The sequence below is a fragment of the Notamacropus eugenii genome, chromosome 2 (genome assembly GCF_028372415.1).
Source record: "Notamacropus eugenii isolate mMacEug1 chromosome 2, mMacEug1.pri_v2, whole genome shotgun sequence".
Classification (NCBI taxonomy): Eukaryota; Metazoa; Chordata; class Mammalia; order Diprotodontia; family Macropodidae; genus Notamacropus; species Notamacropus eugenii.
Genome location: NC_092873.1, coordinates 324,792,499 through 324,811,723, shown reverse-complemented (window position 1 = coordinate 324,811,723; position 19,225 = coordinate 324,792,499). Strand labels below are relative to the sequence as shown.

General features: G+C 41.5%; 1 protein-coding gene across 1 annotated transcript in view; it reads left to right on the top strand.

Moving 5' to 3' along the window:
• The first annotated feature begins 12,721 nt into the window (after positions 1-12,721).
• Positions 12,722-19,225, top strand: part of SLC38A10 (solute carrier family 38 member 10) — a 75,523-nt gene continuing 69,019 nt past the window's right edge. The window contains exon 1 of the mRNA XM_072645285.1: positions 12,722-13,341. Within this exon, the coding sequence (XP_072501386.1) occupies positions 13,243-13,341 (99 nt within the window). The 5' untranslated portion in view covers positions 12,722-13,242. The remainder of the gene's footprint in view (positions 13,342-19,225) is intronic.

Sequence of the window (19,225 nt, the reverse complement as noted above, 5' to 3'; positions counted from 1 at the left end):
CTTCTCATTTTAGAGATTAAGAAACTGAGGTTCAAGCAGCTTCAGGGACTTGTTCAAGGTCACACAGGTGATAACCATCAGAGACAGGACTGGAACCCATATCCTCTAACTCTAGGATCAGTGCTCTCTGAACGTGCAACACTGTCTATTCACTTCACAGCATTATGAGGGGAAGCCCCTCCAAATATGTGTGTGTGTGTGTGTGTGTATGTGTGTCTTTTTCCTCAGGACTTCTTTTTTTCAGACAGGCCGTCTCTGCTCTACAGATATCTCCTTCTCTTGACTGGTATTCCAGAACTAGAAATTCTGGCCCCTGGGGCAAATTCATTTTGGGAGGAGGTGCAAGAGAAAATAGAGCCCCTTCTCAATCTGCTGCTTCTGACTCCTGTGGGGTTACTGGATAATGCTGACAGACCCTATGAAGTATCCCATGCCTTGGAGGATCCTTATGTCTAGGGGAGCATTCATTGCCCTCTCCTAGAAGTTGTTCCACTTTGAAGTGCCTTCTCATCCCTGAAAGAAAAGGGTCCAAAAAATACAGCATCTCTCTGGAGAACTGAAGCCCCTGGAAACCTCGCCTAGGAAAGAATATAGTCTAGGGACCACACCCTCACTCTGATTTTTCTTAGGCTGTGTAAAAACCCTTCTGCCCCTAGGCTGAGGTCTGAATTTGGTCTAGAGACTAACATGTTGTGGATGTTGGGCATCTGCGTAGCATGTCCCATCCCCACCTGTTTTATATCTTAGACTGACCTGCTAAGGACATGGAATCTCTTACCTTTCCCCTCCTCTCCTTGTTAGGAAAACCGGCCAAGAAGAGGAAATATGCCGGATAGCCCTGCTCTTGTTAAGTAACTTACTCTGATGTCCTTTCTCTGAAATTTCTCCATATCTGGACTCCTATGCATTGAACCATCTAACTCTCTAGCTAATTAGAACTTCCCTGCCTGTGACATCAGAGGTGGGAAACAAGTGAGATGTGTCTGAATGAGACCACTCTCATCCTTATAAAAATACCTGGCTTTCTTCTAGGACCAACCAGGTTTCTTGCCCTGAAGAAATGGAACACTGACCAAGAACCTGTTAGAACTTGGGCACTGGGGAAGAGAGTGCTTCTGGATGCTTTTTCCTTTTGACAGGCCTGGAGATCATGGCATCCAGGGCCTAACTTCTGGAGTACAGAGCTCTGGATCTGGAAATGGTTGTCCTCTTCCTGCCCTTAGACAAGTGATGAAAGTTAAGCACCTTCCCTTGTGTGAAGTAAAAAAAGGTCCATTGCTCTTGGCATTATTAGCTATTTTTACTGTTGTTTTTTCTTCTGTGGAAAGCTCCATGTCCCCCAAAGGTAAGGTGAAATGGAGTTTGGGACAGGATCCAATAAGATTATAGATGACAGACTGTAGTTTAAAAAAATGTTGTATGAATGTAAGATATGCCCAAGCAAGTGTGAGCTACTGCACAGCCCTCCCTCACTCAAAACAAAGTCAAGTGCAAGTCACATCATTATTTGTCTGACGGCATGCTCTTCTTCGCAGCGAAGGACAAGCATACACACACGTTCTGGAGAGCTGAGCGTTAAATTTTCAATGTAAGCATTTACACCTCAGAAATTGGCAAACACTGGGGTTTGATTTATTGTTTTGCTGATTGATTAGACTTAAGAAAGTGATGGAGGAAATGATAATAATGCAAATTAAACTTAAAAGTATGTCAGACATACAGAGAACCAATTGTTAAACATTTACCAGTGTAGTACTAGGTACATACCAATCCTTTCTTTTCTTTTCTCTGCTACCACTACGTTCAGGTTATGGATTTTTCTTTCACATCCTCTCCCCCCAGCCCAGGAAGTCCAAAAGGCAACGTCAAACCCTCTGGAGGAACTGAAATCATTAAGCCCTATCACAACTGGAAGCCCTTTGGTACAAGAGGTTTTCAGAGCAGTTCCTCAGATGTGGCCCCAAGTAGTTTGGGTTTGTTTGGCTCAGCCCCATTCCTCAATGTGTGGGACAATATTCATGGAATTCCAGTTGCCTATAATCTAATAAATAGTAGAGATTCTGCATGCAGCCTCCCAGCCCATCTGTGGTTTTAATAGGAGCTGTTGATGGTAAATTAGATCCACTCCTTTCTGCTGGATGTGTTGTCATTTTTATGGCTTTGGGGTTATATAAACAGGAGAGTGAGGGAGAAGCTAAGTGCAGAAAGAAAGCCTGGGAATTTGAAGTTGCTAAACATGCCTTTTGGTGTTCCTTACTCTTTTTTTTATTTTATTTTAGCTCCTACTGGGTTTTGAGGAGCAGGCTGGTACTAGACTGTGGAGTGAGTAGTCTCATTGTCTTAGCACAGAGAAAGGCAAATAAGATTTGGAAGGAATGGGGGGAACTTCATCTCCTAGGCAAAATAATCACTAAGATAAAGAGAAAGGGATTTGAACTTTGAACCCCTTGCCTGCCACAGTTAAAAGCCTAGTCAGGCTCACTTGGGGGATCCTGAAAACACTCCAGTTAAGGGTCATATAGGTTCAAGTTAGCAGGCCTGGAACCACAACTCTGATTCTCAACCCAGATTTTGGCAATGTGGTACTGACAACTGTAGGCTCTTTACTTCCTAATTCCTCAACTGTAAAAGAACTTTTTTGAACTTATTTTGATTCCTCCCCAACCCAGCAGATCCAGTGAATCAAGAGCAGATGTATAATTAAGAAAAACATCTCAGGGAGATTAGGACCAGCAGACACTTGAACTCAGCATTGCCCTATCACAGTTCATTTCCTCTGGTTGTGTAGGTAATTTTCTCTGTGTTGAGTAGGTAGTCCATGTAGGCTCTGAATTTATTCTTCCAATTCCCACTCTGACCAACAATGCTGATCCCTAGCGCTAGGCTACTGTTCCTTCTAAGTTCTAGGGATAACTTTAAGGGATATTTCCAGTATCATTACTCATAAACCACAGACTAATGTATTCTCCCCAATATCAATCACCCAGTTACCATCTCCTCAATATCATCTATCTAACCAGTAATTACCATCCCACAGCAGCTAGGTGGTGCAGTGGATAGAGCAGGAGTCAAGAGGACCTGAGTTCAAATCTCACCTCAGACACTTGACACTCACTAGCTGTGTGACCTTGGGCAAGTCACTTAACCCCAATGACCTCATCCTGGGTCATCTCCAGTCATCCTGATGAATATCTGGTCACTGGATTCAGATGACTCTGGAGGAGAAGTGAGGCTGGTGACTTGCACAGTCCTCCCTCACTCAAAAACAAAAAGTCAAGTGCAAGTCATGTCATTATTTCTGATGGCATGATCTTCTTTGGCAATGAAGGATGAACACACATACACACACACACCATCCCATACCAATTTACTGTTGATTTTTTCCATATTTTCCATAATTTCCCATAATTTCCATATTAACTAACACCCATTAGCTTTAACAAGGGATATTTACTGAGAAGGTGTATAGCAAGACTTGAATTGCAAACTACACTTTACCCAACTTCCTCACCTCGACCATGTAGAAGAGATTTTGTGCATCTCGTCTACCACCTGGATGGCTGGGGAAAGTCAACTTAAATTCCTATTCCCTTCTCCATACCACCCCCCATTAAGTTCATTTCTAGGCATGGCATTCCTAATAGATCAGTCACTCCCTTGCAGGATGTAGTATTTCAGCTGCTGGGTCAATTCGCTGCTGGACTGGGTCAAGTAAGTTGCTCCCCACCTGGCCTAGCAGCTGTGGCTATAGCACACTGGGCTATGAACTGCCCTTGCTGGACCTCTAATGGTTTTTCTGACCTTTCAAAGTTTGTAGTCTTAGCTTGGCCTGGCTACCTCTCATACTTATTCACCTAAAATCAGAAAAAAAAATAGAAATAACATGGATGAAAGAAACAGACGTGGTCATGTATTTCTGGCCATGTGGAAACAGGAGAGCTACACAAGCAACTGGTAATACTGATACTAATTCTCTCCTCACTCAAAGATCCACAGTAGAGGTGTCAAACATGCAGTCCAGAGCCTCTGCAGTTTACAACACTCCCATGTGTTGCCCGAAGCAGATTAAACTGTAATTGAGTAACATTTAGCAAAATTAATACACATAAAATAAAGCGTAGAGAATTTTACATGTAGTTTTCTAAGTCAATATCCAGCCCATAGGGATCCTTATGTATGGTTTAGTGGTCCCTCTTTCTAGTTGAGTTTAATACCGTTGATCCATGTCATTTCTTCGTCTTCACCAAAACATCACTAGGAAAAGAGAGATAGAGAGAGAGAGACAGATAGAGAGAGAGAGACAGAGAGAGAGAGAGACAGAGAGAGAGATAGAATACAAGGGAGTTTTCCTCTGTCCTTGCCTTTTGTATGTATATTCAGTTCTAGCTCAGCCAATTAAAGTGCTTTTCTTTACAGGGTAGGAAAATCACAGAATTCCTATACATGCTCTGACTTGGGATAAGGCTGCTCCAATACATGTCATCAGTTGTTCCCCAACGCAGGCCTCCCAAGCTTCCACATGGATATAAAAGGCAAAAAATATTGTACGTGCTCCAAGCACTGGACTCCCTGCACAGCTAGCCATCTTCCCTTGTTGTTCAGTCACTCTTTCATGTCCAACTCTACATGATCCCATGAACCATAAAACCTGTCCTCCATTATCTCTCAAAGTCTGTCCAAGTTCATGCTTGTTGTTTCCATGATTTTATCTATCCATCTCATCCTATGCCTTCCTCTTTTCCTTTTGCCTTCAATCTTTCCCAGTTCAGGATCTTTTCCAATGAGTCTTATCTTCTCATTATGTGACCAAAGTATTTAAGCTTCAGCTTCAATATTTGACCTTCCAGTGAATAACCTGGATTAATTTCTTTAAGCATTGATTGGTTTGATCTCCTTGCTGTCCAAGGGACTTTCAAAAGTCTTCTCCAGCCCAATTCAAAAGCGTTGATTTTGTGGCACTCAGCTTTTCTTCTTTATTTTTGTTGACTGTATTTAAAACATTTTAGGAGAAAAAAAATCTTTATATAACTGAAAAGAACAGTAAATACTACTTGCAACACAGTCCCTGCCTGGCATCTGTCCAGTCTGCAAGGATCTGGAAGATATATACAATATATGGAACAAAGGCAATATACCTCACACGATGCTTAAGTAAGAATTGAAGCTATGACTGTTCATAGGCTGACTAAGGAAGAAAGATATCTAGTGTACAGAAGGGAATGTAGCAAGTCTGAATCAGACTTGTGGTAGCCAGTCAAAGCAGATCTTTTGGTGGTCATGTCGTGGTCATAGTTGTGGGGTGGATAGAGCTTCCAAGAAACTGCGTTCAGATCATGGAAGGCAGTATTAGAAATAAAGTCACTAGTTATATCAGCTGTGCTTGGGTGCCATCAGGTCAATGTCTCTTAGGTTCCTAGCCAGCCAGACACCAGCAGCAAAGAGTCCCAAATTAACAATCAAATTCCTCTGGAAGTCATTCCTGTCAGTGGCAAAGCCACACCGTTGGAGGCTCTAGTCCCTCACTGGAGGTCCCCCACAGGTGTCACCCACCTGAGACAGCATGTAGCCATGGCAGATAGCCCCAAGGGCTCCTCAGTCATACCTGGCTGCTGGAAAAAACCTTCTTTCTTTCTTCCTTCTTTTCTTTCTTTCTTTCTTTCTTTCTTTCTTTCTTTCTTTCTTTCTTTCTTTCTTTCTTTCTTTCTTCCTTTCTTCCTTTCTCTTTCTTTTCTTTCCTTCTCTCCTTTCTTCCTTCCTTCCTTCCTTTCTTTCTTTCTTTCTTTCTTTCTTTCTTTCTTTCTTTCTTTCTTTCCTTCCTTCCTTCCTTCCTTCCTTCCTTCCTTCCTTCCTTCCTTCCTTCTTTCTTTCTTTCTTTCTTTCTTTCTTTCTTTCTTTCTTTCTTTCTTTCTTTCTTTCTTTCTCTTCCTTCCTTCCTTCCTTCCTTCCTTCCTTCCTTCCTTCCTTCCTTCCTTCCTTCCTTCCTTCCTTCCTTCCTTCTTTCCTTCTTTTCTTCCATTATTTCCTCAAAGACCAAACCTGAAACCCATTTCACTCTGGAGCTCATACATTAGACAACAATGCTTCCTTGCCCAAGCACCATTTAATGGCTATATTTTGGGCCCTCCTGGCTCAGAGTGAATGTAAATAGTAACGGTTTCTCTTTGGATCAGCAACCCTGAGGGTCTTTTCCTCCAAGTTTGATTTTTTTTAAAGGGGCCATTCCTTCACTTACTTCTTGAAGAGGTCTATTCTTTGAATGAGTGTTACCTCACTCAAAGTGAGAACCTGAAAAGACCTTAGCCTGAAAGGGCCAGGGTCTCCCATTGCATCCTAGGCCATCTCCAGTCATCCTGATAAATATCTGGCCACTGGACCCAGATGGTTCAGGAGAGGAAAATGAGGCTGGTGACCTTGTACAGCCCTCCCTCACTCAAATCAAAGTCAACTGCAAGTCATGTCATCATCTCCCTGATGTCATAGTCCTCTTCAAAAATGAAAGATAAACACAACTTTTGTTGGCAAGGTGATGTCTCTGCTTTTTAGTATGCCATCGAGATTTGTCATAGCTCTCCTTCCAAGGAGCAAGCATCTTCTAATTTCCTGGTCACAGTCACTATCTGCAGTGATCTTTGAACTCAAGAATACAAATCTGACACTATTTCCCTTTCTTCTCCCTCTATTTGCTAGGAAGTGATGGGACCAGTTGCCAAGATCTTAGGGCTTTTTTTTTTTTTTATATTAAGCTTCAAACTAGCTTTTATACTTTCCCTTTTCACCCTCATAAAGAGGCTACTTAATTGCTCTTCACTTTCTGCATCAGAGCGGCATCATCAGCATATCTGAGACTGTTGATATTTCTTCTAGCTTTTGACTCATCCAGCTTTGCATTTCATATGATGGTGCATGTAAGTTAAATAAATAAGGTGACAATATATAGCCTTGTCATCCTCTTTTTTCAGTCTCAAACTAATCAATTGTTTCATGTTCACTTCTAACTGTTGCTTCTTAGCCACATGTGGGTTCCTCAGGAGACAAGTAAGATGAACTGCTACTTCCATCTCTTTGAGGACTTACCACATTTTGTTGTGATCTACACAGTGTAGTCAGTGAAGCAGAAATACATGTTTTTTTTTTCTGGAATTCTATTGTTTTCCCCATAATTTAATGAATGTTGGCAATTTGGTCTCTAGTTCTTCTACCTCTTTGAAAACCAGCTGCTCTTCTGGTAATTCTTGGTTCACATATTGCTGAAGCCCAGCTTGCAGAATCTTGAGCATAACTTTGCTGGCATGTGAAATGAGTGCAACTGTTCAGTAATTTGAATATTCTTTGACATTGCCCTTCTTTAGGATTGAGACCTAAAGTGATTTTTTTCCAATCCAGTGGCCACTGTTGAGTTTTCCAAATTTGCTGGCATATTGAGGGCAGTAGTTTAACAGCATCATCTTTTAGGGTCATGCCACCATTCCCTTCCCTATATATTGCTTAACCAGAGGCTAAGTTTCCTGGAGGGCTCTGGAATGACTAGTTTAAGCAGTTGGGGGATCATAGAATCCAGTTCTGTGTCATGATCAAGAATAATTACTGGGTTTAGAATCTGAAGACCTTGTTTCAGATCCTAATTGTGCTACTTAGTCAACAAGCATTTATCTAACACCTACTACGTGCAAGGCAATGTGCTGAGCTCTGGGGATACAAAGAAACATAAAAGACATTCTCTATTCTCAAGGAGCTTCCAGTCTAATGGGGGAGACAACATGGAAAACAACTATGGATGAACAAGATGTACAAATATATAATAAATATAAAATTTTCTATATAGATACATATATATAACTATGTATGTATTTATATATACATACACACATATAAGAAGTTGGAGATATAGCAAGGAAGGCATTAGCATTAAGAGGGATTGGGACAGTCTTTCAGTAGATGGTAAGATTTTAGCTGGGACTTGAAGGAAGTCAAGGAGTCCAAAGACAGAGAAGATGAGGGAGAGAATTTCTGACAAAAGGGAAGTCAGTAAAAATGCCCAGAGTGGGGAGATGGAGTGTTTGAGGAATATTAAAGAGGCTAGTGTCACTGGATGTGGATGAGAAGAGAGGAGTAAGGTGTAAGAAGACTAGAAAGATACGAGATGACCAGGTTATGACAATTTTGAATGCTAAATGGAAGACTTTATATTTTATCCTTGTGACAGGAACCACTAGAGTTTATTGAATGTGAATAGTTAGACATGCATTTTAGGAAGATCAATTTGTGAGTGGAGGATGGATTAGAGTGGGGAGGGACTTGAAGAAGGGAAACCAACAAGAAGCCTAGTGTAATAGTCCAAATGGTGGGATGATGAGGTGGTGGCAGTGTCAGAGGAGAAAAAAAGGGGCATATTGATGAAAATAAACCTGGTAGGATTTGACAACATGTTGGTTATGGGGATGAGAGAAAATAAGAAGTTCAGAATGACAACTAGATTGTGAACCTGAGTTATGGGGAGGATGGAGGTACCCTTGACAATAATAGGGAAGTTATGAAGAGGGGAGAATTTGAGGGGAAAGACAGTAAGTTCAGTTTTGGACATGTTTACTTTGAGATATCTACAGGGTATTCAATTTGAGATATCCAATAGGCAGTTGGAGATCCTTTAGAGGGGACATCAGGAGAGAAGTTAGAGATGGACAAGTAGATCTGAGAATCATCAGCATAGAGATGACAATCAAATTCCCAGAAGTTAATGAAAACACTAAGTACAATCATCTAGTGGGAGAAGAGAATAGGGCCCAGGACAGCACGGGAGCCACTCATGATTTTAGTAGGCTTGACCAGGTTAAAGATCCAGCAAAGGAGGCAAGAAAGAGCAGTCAGACAGGTAGGCAGAATGTCATGATAGGTTTCCATGAGAGACAAGAGTATCTAGGAGAAGAGGATTATGCAGAGTACAAAGGATGCAGAGAGATCAAGAAGGGTGAGTATTGAGAAAAGACCATTCGATTTGACAGTTCAGAGATCATTGGTAACTTTGGAGAGAGCAATTTCAGTTGAACAATTAGGTTGTAAGCTGAACTGTGCAGAGTTAAGAAGAGAGAAAGAAGAGAGAAAGTGGAGGGACTGATTATGGATGGCCTTCTCTAAGAGTTCAGCCACAAAAGGGAAGGGAGATATGGGGTGACAGAGGAGATGGATGGATCAAGTGCGGGGTTTTGTTGTTTTTTTGAGGATGGGAGAGACATGAGTCAATTTGTACAAAGTAGAGAAGCAACCAGTAGGCAAGGAGAATGTGAAGATTGGGGAGGTAGTAGTGGGGATGATAAAGGAGGGCAATCTGCTGGAGGAGACCAGAAGGAATAGGACCACTTGTACATTTAGAGGAGTTAACTTAGGCAAGAGCCACCTTTTCATATGAGACTGATGGTGGCAGAAGTCATTTGAATGATGTGAGATAAGGAACAAGGTAGAAGAGAGAGTTCTCTGTGAATGATCTCAGGTCAGTGAACTGTGAAGCAAGGTTGTTAGGAAGGTCACTATGGCACACTTGAGGAGGGATGAAAAGATTTGGAAGAGCCACTGTGGTGAGTGGGATAGTGAGTTAATTAGGGACATATAAAAGTACTGCCTTTCGGTAGTGAGGGCCCAGTTGAGATGATTGGAACATAAATTTGTAGTAGATCCAGTCAGCACAGTTTTGTGATTTTCTCCTGCTTCATTCAGCAGTATGTAAGTAGAAACAAAAACTTGGGACTTGTGTAAGTGTCTTGGACAAATCACTTCATTCTTCTGTGCTCAGTTTTCTCCTTTATAAAATGAAGAGATTGAACTAGGTCAGGGAGAGACCCTTTTGAAAGTCTGCTAAAGGCTGTGGAACTTTAAAAATCACTGAAGGAACTGCTAAATTTCATTTAGAAGTTGGTGAAAATTAAAATGTCATTTTTCTTCCATTCAAGTTCACCTGAAGTTTAGACCCCCTGCAATCTAATCCATGAACTTAAAGACCAAGGGTTAAGGACCCCTTAGACTAGAGAATCTCTAAGGTCCTTTTCTGTAGACATGGATTTTTGCCTCTAGGGCAAGGGTTGAGGCAGGATAGGGGAATAGGAGCTCATCCTTGAAGAAGCTTTGGGAGTAGGGAGGGGGTAGAGGAAGAAGCAAAGCACTGTACATTGAGGCATAACTCAGTCCTCCTAAAGGAGGTTGCTGCTGAGAAGGTGGTACATAAATATACTGAAGGGGAGAAAGAATGCCAGAGAACAGTACTATCAGCACCGTCTAAATTTCAGTGCTCTGGGATACAGGCCCCAGTCACCTTGATCTAGTTATAGCTCTCCTTCAAGTTCTTTGAACCAGCCATAGGAATTGCCAGAGACTTGGTGCCAGAAACTAGCACGATCAACAACTTAATCATTAGAACACTCAGTTTCACTTTAACGCTGAAGTTTCAAGAAAATCTCTAATACCTTGGGGCCTAAGGAAAGAAATGGATTCAAAGCATAGACCCCTACTGCTTGCAGCATTACTAAATTAGCCCAGATTGTGGAAAGGATATTTCAGAGAAGCCATCCAGATGTCTAGGTGATATATGTAGGAGGTGGTGCAACAATCCTTGAGCCAAAACTGACCTCATTCTAGGGAGGGAAAGGGGTCCCCTAGGAGATGATGTAAAATTAGAGCCCCAGCCTTGGAAAGATGCACATCAAGTATGTTCCCTCCCTCCACCCCAGCACCTAGTCGAATGTCAAGGAATGGAAACTGTAGTTGTCTCATCACCTTTTAGCCTCTTGGACATATTAAAATAAGGGAAAGAACACTGGATTCTGTAGGCATGTTTATACTTTCCTCATCTGTAAAATGAGGAGATTGTACTCAGATGACCTCTAAGTTCCCTTCCAGTTCTAAATCTATGTGCATTTTATTAACTTATCCTTTCTCCCCACAGGAGAGGAGAACATTTTTATTGTAATGACTAAACATCGAGGCCAACAACCTCAGAAACCACTGCCTTGCAGTGGTATGTCAGTGATATAAGTGTGGATAAGACCTCTGCCCTAGTTCTGGAATTTTTTCAAGTACCAAGGAAAACTGTTTCATTCAACCCAATAAAGGATTTTATGGGGCTGCAGAACTGGAAGGAACCTTTGAGATCTTCCAGTTTAAACCCATTTCATAGATGAGAAACTGAGCCTCAGAAAATCCTAGTAACTTCAGGGTCCTATACTTACTCTAACAGGGCTTCTTAACCTTCTTTGTGTTGTGGCAAATCCCTTTGGCAGTCTGGTGAGGTCTATGGAGCCCTTCTCAGAAAACTGCTTTTAAATGTATAAAATAAGGTACAGTGTACTACAAAGGAAGCCAATTATACTGAAAGTTATAAAAACAGTTTGTAAAAGGTCCCAGGTTAATGCTTAAGTATTTTTTGAAATGCTTGCTCAGGGTCACACATGTTGCTCAAAGCCACAGTTAATGGCAGAACAGGGGAACAGAGCCTCCAGTCTCCCGACTCTTTCTTGAAATTACCTTGTATTTACTTTGAATGTATTTTGTATATATTTTGAATGAAAGCTCCTTCAAAGATCAAGGGCTGTTTTCACTTTTGCCTTTATAGGGGCAAACCGGGGCACATTGTAAGCGGTTAACATATGCTTGTTTATTGATTAGTTCACAGAACTGACTTCTCTGGGGACAAGCCAGTCTCAGCTTAGAGAGAATGACAATAAAGGACTTCCCAGCCTCGAACTGGAAAAACAAGGATTCTCCCTTGTCCCTTCCTTAGCCCCGCTGTTGCTCCGGCTGCTCTACTGGTTACCATGGAGAAGCTTGTTTTCCATCCATCAGGAGAACACCCTGCCTGGCAGCCACTACTAGTAAGTGCCTTGTATATAGGTGGCTGTTCCTTATTAAATGTCTGGGTCTGTCTACCCAGTCAGATCTTTGTGGATGCAAAATACCACCAGGGTTGAGTTGCCTGTGTAAGATAGAAAGGGGGGTGGGGAACGGGGTACGGGGTGTGGGGGTTGGGAGGTGTGTGTGGGGTGCGTGAGAATGTGCACAGGAGAAACTTTTAAATTCAATTCGCGTCATTAACATTTTCCCCGTCATTTTATTAGGTCTTCTGGACAGTCTACCTGGCAGCCAGGTGGCGCAATGGACAAAGTGCCCAGGCTTATGGTGGAGAAGGCTCTAACTTCCTGAGTTCAAATACAGTTTCAGACACTAGCTGGGTGACCCTGGGCAAGTCACTTAAACTTGTTTGCCTCAGTTTCCTCATCTATAAAATAAGCTGGAGAAGGAAATGGCAAACCCCTCCAGTGTCTTTGCCAAGAAAATTCCAAAGGGGTCACGGAGGGTCAGTCATTAAAGACAACAATAAGGAAAACAGACAATCCACAAAACGACCGATCAAGCCCTGGTTTGAAGCCCATTTCCGAAGAGCCAATGCTCACACTGGAAATTTAACAATAAGAATCGATACTAGCCTGCTCCAGTCCTTTCAGTCAACTCCAGAGCCACCAGCTTCGGCGGGCTGAACCGCCACGTGTAGAAGCCGGTCTCCAGTCCTCCAGGGCGAGCCCGCCCACTCTTGCTCCAGACCCGTCATCTCATTGGTCCACACACCCTCCCTCCCTCCCCGCCCCGCCCCTCCTTTCTCCTCCCGCTATTTCATTGGTCCAAACAGCTTTCCCTCCAGCTCTCTCCCACCTCTCTCTTCTCCTCTCCCTCCCCTTCAGGTCCTGCCTCTTCGTCACTTCCTGGAAAATAGCCCAGGGAAGCCGGAAGTTTGTGTGGGTGAGGCAGAGAGGGAAACCGGGTTGAGGTGGCCCTGGCCAAGTGGTTGTCTTGTCTTTCTGGACCCAGCGCTGGGGCTGCGGGCGGGCCCGACTCTTCCTCTGGAGCGGGGAAAGGGGACAACACGGGGGGGAAGGACATGAAGCGGTCGCGGAGCCTGGAGGACTCGGGAGGCTGACGCTCTTTCCTCCCCCTCCCCCCCTCCCCTCCCTTCTGGCCCCCTGCGCCCCGGGCCCCCGCTCCTTCCTTCTCCGTCTTCTGACCTTTTCCCACTGGACCTTTTTCCTGCACCTGCCCCCACTGGAGCTTTGGCAGCACCCCCCACCCCACCCCCGTCTTGGACTAACTCCTCCTGGGCACGTGTGACCCCCGCTCCCTTGCTATAGTGAAGGTGCGACGCTTCTCTCCCGCCTCCCCCTCCCCTTCCTTGGCATCCCGGGGTCATTGACCCCAACCCCTTCAGCCATGGCCGCGGTGGCAGCGTCCAACTGGGGTCTGATCATGAACATTGTGAACAGCATTGTGGGGGTCAGTGTGCTCACCATGCCCTTCTGCTTTAAACAGGTGAGTGCCACCCTGCAGCTGGCGCTGTCCGCGGGGCTGCTCCAGGTCTGTACGAGAGTGGGACCAGCTGCTCCTCAGGGGGTCCCGTGTGTGTGGTGGTTGGCAGGAATTGGCAAAGCCTGGGACCGCTATAGAACCTGCAGGCCTGTGCCCTCTGTGCCCTCAGGCGAGAGCAAACGTCTTTCCTTCACGTGTATGCCCTTGGGCTGATACTAGTTTTTTCGCTTGCGAACATAAGAGCCTTTTGTACCCAAGCTATTTTAAGTGGAACTGGACTTGTAGAACATTTAGAGTTGAAAGAAACTTCACTGGTCTTCTAGGCCATATCGTACCATCTACAAAATTATTGAAGAATGCATTTTTGACACATAAATGTAAGAATGTCAGTACAACTGATAGGGAGTTCTGATGTCATTAGACTCCTGATACAGTGAGTGCCATTATATAGGTACATCTACTCATTTTTTATTTGATTTTCACCACTGGGGAGACCTGTGGAGTCAAGCATTTGTCAAATTATTCCATCTATCATTATATCAAAAAGATAAGGTTGGGTAGCACCTGTTTTGGCTTCCAGCCTGAAAGTTCAGAGGAAAGAGATCTGTCTAGGCTATTGGTGCTTTTTAAAACTTTGTAATTAAGGCCAAAGATGATTAAAACATGAATATCTTCTGAAATGTAACGTGTCCATAAAAAGCAGTTTTATTTTGGTTGGTTTTAAACTTCTGATTATATTCCTCATGTAGTCTATACTCATAAAATTCTTGCCTGCCTGGCCAGGGATGAAAAGTATCCAGTAATGCTATTTAGTGATAAAGTGGTCATTTCTGGGGTATGAATTTCTTTGACTCTCATACTTTGGAAAATGAATTTCTTTGACTCTCATACTTTGGAAAATGGAAGGGAGGCAAATATTTTCTATGAAAGACATTCCCACTTGGAACTTAACTGGAACATTTCATTAAAGTGACTGTTATTGACAGATTTTTCTGTAAATCAGTGCCTATAGTTTTATCAAGATCCACGTAAAGGATGAATGTTCTCACCACTTTAACAAATATACTTCTTCTGATCGAACTTTCAGGTCCTCATGCTCACATTCAGTTTACCATTCATTCTCAAACTGACAAACAGCTCAATCTGAGACGTTGTTCTCTTAAGAAAAAGTTTCGGTTAAAACAAAGGAAAAAGAATACAGGAGTTTCTTTTCTCTACTTATGAGAGAAAGTATTCTTTCCAAAGTTACCAATGATCTCAGTTGCCAAACCTCCAATAGTCTTTTTCAACCCTCATCCTTTTCAACCATTCTGTTGTACTCTGTACACCTGACCACCTTTTTTTCCTGGATACTTTTTTCCTCTGGGCTTTAGTGGCACTATTCTGTCTATCCAACCACTTCTTTTCAGTCTTCTTTGCTGGTTCATCATCCAGATCATGCCCTCTTAATTGTGGGTATTCCCTAATAGCTGTTTTATCTGTATATTCTCTTGGTGACCTTATCATATTCCAAGGATATTAATTAATCTATATGTAGATCTACATACCCATCCCTGCTCTCTCCTTTGAGCATCAGTTCCACTTGTTGACTATTGGATGTTTTAACTGAATGTCTCAGATACCTCAAATTCAGCATGTTCAAAACTGAGCTATTTTTCTCCCAAACCTCCAGAATTCCCTATTTTTGATAAAGACACCAACAGTTTGTCTTTCAGTCTCAGATACAGTGTGTGGAACATTGGATAGATTGCTGGGCCTGGGTCAGGAAGACCCGAGTTCAAATCTAGCCTCATACTAGCTATTTGATCCTGGACAAGTCTGTTGCTTCTGCAAACCTTTGTTTGCCTTAGTTTTCTTAGCTGTTAAATGAAGGTAATAATAGCATCTACCTGTTGTGAAGATCAAATGAGATAGTATTTGTAGAAGTGTTTATCTCAGTGCCTGGCACATAGTAGGTGCTATATAAAAATACTTATTCCCTTTACCTTCCCCCTTGCATGTTTGCAACCTTGACATTAGATTCCACTTGTCCTCCTAACCCTCCCTCACCGCACATAACAGATTCCACAGCATCTCCCATTTCTTATTCCTCTCAACTCACAACCACCCTCATCATCTCTTGGCCTTGATTATTGAAGTAGCCTCCAGATTGGTCTCTGAGCCTCAGATCTTTCCTCACTTAAGTCTATCCTCTACCCTGCTGCTAAAGATTTTCTGTATGCACAGAAAGGACCGTGTCACTTTGTACTCAGTAAACTACAGTGATTTCCTGTTGCCTATAGAATTAAATAGAAATTCCATTTCCCATTTCTGTTCCTTTAAATTGGACATCAGCGTACCTGGAATTCATTTCCTCCTTACTTCTGCCTCATAGAATTCCTCTCCTTCAAGACTCAGTCAAGTAGTACCTCCTACATGAATCTTTTCCTAATCTCTTCAACTGCTAGTGGCCATTTTGGTTTTTAAATTACTTTGTAGTTTCTTGTATTTATTCTCTTTATATTACATGTACACATACATATATTTGTCCTTGTCTCCACTGTCTCCTATTAGAATGTAAGCTCTTTATGAGTAGAGGTTGTGTCATTCATTGTATTTGTGTCCCTAGCACCTCCCACTGTGACTGTCACATAGTAGGCGTAGTAGACATAGTAGGTACCTATTGATTGATTATACAAATTCTGACTATTCAGGCCTCATCTCAAATCCTCTCTCCTTCATAGACAACTATAGCCCACATCTATCCCTTCTGTTCCTGAACCCCCTCTAGCACATATTTTGTACCTTAATTTGATACTTAATCACACATATGATATATAGAAAAAACACATGTGTATTTACTTATACATATATGTAGACATACACATATACATATGAGAGAGAGTATTGCCTTGTATTGTAACTTAATTTTGTTTCATATTATTTCTCATCTCTACAACTAGAACTCCTGGGGCATATATTCTGTACCTGATTTTGATACCTATCACACACATATATGTGTATTATATATGCCATATGTACATGTATGTGTATATATATGAAACACATGTGTAGATAGATAGTACTGCCTCGTGTTGTAACTTAATTGTGTTTCATATCATATCTCATCACTGCAACTGGATTATAAACTTCCAAAGAACAGGATAAATTCTGGGAGAGTCTTATTTTCCTAGGGACTTCCAAACTTAACATCTTTAGTTCTCAATACCTGTGTATGTAGTAGATGCATGGAAAACTTATTGAGCGAAAAGCAGTCAGTAATTTAAGAGAACAAAGCTTTGTTTTGTACAAATTTACAGTCTATCAAAAATTATTGAGTACCTACTATAGGCAGAATATGTAATTGGGGAAGTAATAGCTTCTATAAAAACCTATAAAAGAATGTAAAGATCAAAAAAATGGCTGAGATTGGATATGCTTCCAAATTTATGTTCCTTAAATTATCCTTGTGCTAATATTGGAAAGAAGAATTCTTTTTTCATATCTTTATACCTTTCTAACAGGAAAATGAACTTTGAGTAAGGAGAGGGTTATGTCTCCATGAAGGAAGGAGAATGAGAGTGATAGGAACCAGAAAGGGACATGTCACAGAGAAAAGAAATGGCTGGTGTTAACCAGTAAATCTTGTTTAGCTTGGTGGGTAAAATCTGAGACCAGGGTGGGGGATAGAATATATGGTGCAAAATTTTGAGTTGAAAATGAGCATTTTTTTGTTTCATATAAAAAATATCATATGTTAAATATAAAAAATTTCCTTTGAAAAATGATGTTTTTGAAAATAGAAAGTGGTCCCCAATCTCCCCTTTCCCTGCCCTCTCTTCATAATGAGGTAGAAGTAAATTAAAAGTTAGTTATTTTCCTGTCCCAAAACATGTTTGTATTTCTGGTGCAGTAATAATGGCAGCTGACATTTAAGTAACACTTTTAGTTTTCAGTTGATCAACAAGCATTTATTAAGCATCTCCTGTGTGCCAGATGTTGTGCTTGGCTCTAGAGATACAAAGAATGAAATCATCCCTACTCTCAAGGATTTTACATTCTAACAGGGAGACAAGTACACAGGTAAGGATATTCAAAATAAGTATAAATAGAATGAATAGCAAGTATTTAAATGCAAGGCAGTTTGTGAGGGAAGGCGCTCCTTCCTGCTCCTTCCTTCCTTCTCCTGGAAAAAGTGGTGGAGAGCTGAAGGCGTGTTTGAAGGAAGAGAAGGATCTCATTTGAGCATCACAGCAACCCTGTGTGGTAGAATCTAGAAGTATTTTATTTTTCTGGAGGTTAATGAATTGATTTGTAAGCTTTTACCTCCTTTTTAGGCTACTGTAGGAGCCTCCTAACAAGTCTTCCCATCTCTACTTCCTTCTTTCTCTGGTCTGTCCTTCATATTACTGTCAGAGTAATCTTTCCTATGCATGGATCTTATTATACCTGTTAAAAAAAAAATCTTATGCTCACCATTACTACTTTACTGAGCATGCTCATTCCAGATATGGTGCCACCCTATCTTTCCAGCCTGATTTCATTTCACTTTTCTCACACCATGTCCCAGCTCAATTGGATTACCTCTTGTGCTTAACATTGTTCCATATACCTGGGATGACCTCTTTTTCTGCTGAATACTGTATATGTCATTTACTACCTGTGTAACCTCTGACAGATTACATCCAGCGGTAGGGAGCCTGCAGCTGAGAGGCCATATGTGGCCTTGTAGGTACTTGGGTGCTGCTATTTAACTTGAGTCCAAGTTTTTCAGAACACATCCTTTTATTAAGGGAATTTGTTCTGTGAAGTTTGGGTTAGTCTTGCCCCTCAGATATCTTAGTGTTTTATACTTCTCCATTGTATTTTTAGTTTTACATTTATGTCTAATTTATTCCTCTACTGGATTATTAGCTCCATGAGGGCTGGGAACTCATCGCTATTAGGCATCACTCCCAAGACCTTCCACTGTGTCTTGCTCACTAGATCATAATCAATATTTTTTGAATGGGTTAATGAAAGGCCATCGATGGCTTAATTTTACCTAAAGTTAGAAGGACTTTGAAATTTTCTTCTTTTGGATAAAAAGCCAAAAGTCTTTAAAAAATTAGTGAAAGATTACCAGCCTTCTGTGGTGAGAGAGCTTCTAGAGTTATTAGCCAGTTGGACTTCCATATTTTTTAGCAAACATAAAGTAGGTGATTCTTTACTTTGCCTAGGGCTAAAGTGGCTGAAGGCCATGCTTTCATTTTGCTAGAGCCCTGGGGCCATATGATAGCACATTGTTTCAGATAGGAGTTTTTTTATCTGGAAGGATTCACTGACTACTACATGTCCCAGTATGCACTGCAGCTTCATTCTGGGATTTGTAGTTTCAGTGTTGTGTACCTCTGAACGATCATAGTACTGGAAAGACTGTTAGAGATTGTCTCTTGCAGTCCATTTCCCTCATAAATGAATAAATAGCAACTCAGAAAGGTTGTTTAAAGTCACACAGTAGTGAGGTCTGTTCTGTTAATTGCCAGTCACTATACTTTCCACTTTCCTATATTATACTTTATCATTGTCAATGTAGTTTTCTCATCATTCCTTCCTATTTTTTGAGTTCTCCTAGTTGCATATAACTCCTATGCTCTTATTTCAGTGTATTTCAAGGTTACGTTTTAGCTGTTCTTCTAAAATACATGTATTTTCCCATGACTTCTGCAGTCAGATTAAATACTGTGATAAAGTGATCTTGATTATGTTAGTAATGGTGGACATCAGTTTGTAGGTTTTTGTTTCATTTGAACCTCTTTCTTCCAGAATAATCTCTTAACATTAGTGTTAATGTTAGTAGTTACATTAACTACTAATGCAAAAAAGTGACTGGATTATAAATAAATGTTCAGAGAACCAGAGAACTGCT